The 2,500-nt window shown below is 48.2% G+C and overlaps 1 protein-coding gene across 2 annotated transcripts in view; it reads left to right on the top strand.

The window, feature by feature from the left end:
* Window positions 1–621: 621 nt before the first annotated feature.
* LOC119578995 overlaps window positions 622–2,500 on the top strand; it is a 3,680-nt gene continuing 1,801 nt past the window's right edge. Inside the window, exons 1-4 of one of the 2 annotated variants that reach the window (XM_037926686.1) lie at window positions 622–686; window positions 1,325–1,475; window positions 1,865–2,096; window positions 2,498–2,500. The exon at window positions 2,498–2,500 is cut by the window's right edge and continues 114 nt beyond it. In XM_037926686.1, coding sequence (XP_037782614.1) covers window positions 1,325–1,475; window positions 1,865–2,096; window positions 2,498–2,500 — 386 coding nt within the window. In that variant the 5' untranslated portion in view covers window positions 622–686. Of the gene's footprint in view, window positions 687–1,324; window positions 1,476–1,864; window positions 2,097–2,497 lie in introns of those variants that run through there. The other variant, XM_037926687.1, reaches the window with a different exon arrangement.

The following is a 2,500-nucleotide window of genomic DNA, read 5'->3' as shown; positions in this document are numbered from 1 at the left end:
TAAGTTCTTGTATTCTGTTTTGCTCTTGCAGAAAAAATGCGGGTGGAACGCTTCTGGAAAAAAAAAACACACGTCGGCTTCCAGTACAGGTAATAATTAAGGTCTTCTGTTCTTAGATCGAGAAAAAAGGAGAAAAAATGGTATGGCTGTATTTGTAAAAAGTTGCCCCTACAGCTTTAGTTCAATATCTCCTTACTGCCCCCTCCCTCCTTCCTCCCCCCTCCCCCTTCCAGGCAACCTGCCCAGGGTAGAGCGAGCACACTGACCCCGTGGCCTGGATCGACTTGCTTGGTATGCCGGTCGCGGCGGGAAAATTCTGCTTTCGATATTCTTTCCGGATTATTTTGCAGCGCGAAACGACCGAAATAACATTGGAAATGGAAATCATGGCAACGAATCAGAACCGTAGATATTTTTATAAAGTGACGCCGCGTCTGGGCGATGATGGGTCAATGTCTGACATAGATATTGCACGCGCCCTTCCTGCCTCATCCACAGGACGTTTTTGCAGGAGCAACATGGGGCCCCGGGCGGAGCGTGATGCCAGGCGGGGCCCCTGAGCGAGCGTGAGGAGGTATTAAAGCCGAAGACGGCAGCTTCTTGGTCACTAGTGAATATAATCTTGACGTGTTATGTACTGAGGACAAATTTTCAAGCGTCCGCCTAGAAACTAAGTGTAAGACAAAGTAAGTTCTGTAAGCTGCTAAGTGTATGCATGAACCTAAAAAACGAAGAGATATTTCAAAGCATATCTGTCATCAAGGACCGCCAGTGAGCCTGTCTATAAACACAAATTGTGACGTCAGTGTTACTTGCGTGGATCACTATCTGTCGAGGAGTTGGGGTCTCCGATAGATTTGGAATTTGTATTTCTCGCGAGGAAGAGCAACTTGACGTCAGTGTCAGCCGAGAATGGTATCGAGATGCGGTGTACGTCAGTTTAACAAATAGCTATTCAAAATGCAATGTTGCTGTCAGCGAGGCTGGTCATCTTGCTTATTATGAATTTTAATGATTATTTTTGTTATTATCATCACCGTTATTGCTGATGCTGTTGTTATTATTACCGACATGTTATTACCATTGTCAGTAATATGATTAAAGATGATAACATGACGGTAGTTACTTCTTTCATCATTCCATAATTTTTCTGTCAGATTTATCGAAGCGTTGCTCCTGTAATTTCGTAGATTCGCGGTACCCCAGCGGTCGGATCGAATAGGAATCTACGTAACTGATTATTCACTAATTATTCAACCAGTACTACATTTCCTGTTATCTGTTGTTATCACTGAGTTGACGACCACTCTGCCCGCGCCCCCAGATGCAAGCGGTGCGTGTGGCGGCGGCGGCGGCGGTGGCGGCGGCGCTCCTCTGCCAGGCGGTGGCGCTGCCCGAGGAGGTCGGCGACGCGGTGGAGCTGGAGGACGACTTCGAGGATGACGTGCCCGTCGTGGCCAAGCGCGTCGGCTCAGGTGACTTTTCTCGAGGTTTATGACGAGGGACGAAGGCGACCGCATCTGGAACATGCTTTTGCACCAGATTGTTATTCAGTCCTGTTGTTTGTAATTCCTTTTCCTGTAAAGGAAGTTTATTAGGTTCAACACTTCCTCTGAATTGCTATCTCTTTAAGGACAGACAGAAAGACAGACAGACAGACAGACAGACAGACAGACAGACAGACAGACAGACAGACAGACAGACAGACAGACAGACAGACAGACGGACGGACGGACAGAGACAGACAGACAGAACAGAGACAGACACACAGAGACAGGCAGACAGACAGTAAGACAGACGGACAGACAGACGGACAGACAGACAGAGACAGTCAGAGACCTCGCTAACCAGAGTGCGCTTCCAGGCCGAACCTTCTCGGATTGGAGCAAGAAATTCTGGGAGTGGATGGGCTATGACTATGACTACGACTATGACTACGAGTACTACTACCCCTCCAGCAGCGCCTCGCAGATCGGCTACGGCTACCCCGCCGTTGGCTACATCCCTGCTTCTGCCGGAGGCCACCACTCCTCTTACAGCAGTTACAGCCCCATTCAGTCAGGCCACCAATTTGGCCACCCAGCTCGAGACGACGAGTGAGTCCTTCTGCTATTCCTTGACCCTCGAGGAAAGCCCTCAAGTCTGGGCGTTCGTTGTTCTTGTGTATATACGCCCCTGTTGAATAAGCGATTCCGTATTATTGCAAACCTCAACGAGGACATTGGTACATACACGATAAACTTTTTTTCATCATCATTTACTTCCCTGGTTAGTTCGTATCTGCATGCCCTGGAATGGAACACAGCCTTTTCAGACGAGAACGTAAACAGTAACCCCCGAAAAACAATAAAAACAACAACACTTATCTAGGAGCGCTGTTGGACTCGAAACGTGCTCTTTATCTCTTTTCTTACCGTGGTTGTGCTTCGTTCATGGGATTCATTCATGCGTTTCCTTGACTCTTCCTTGCGCCCGAGCTGACTCACTTCTCCTGCAGCAA

Source organism: Penaeus monodon, chromosome 11, assembly GCF_015228065.2.
Source record: "Penaeus monodon isolate SGIC_2016 chromosome 11, NSTDA_Pmon_1, whole genome shotgun sequence".
Taxonomy (NCBI): domain Eukaryota; kingdom Metazoa; phylum Arthropoda; class Malacostraca; order Decapoda; family Penaeidae; genus Penaeus; species Penaeus monodon.
This window is presented reverse-complemented; position numbering and strand designations above follow the sequence as displayed.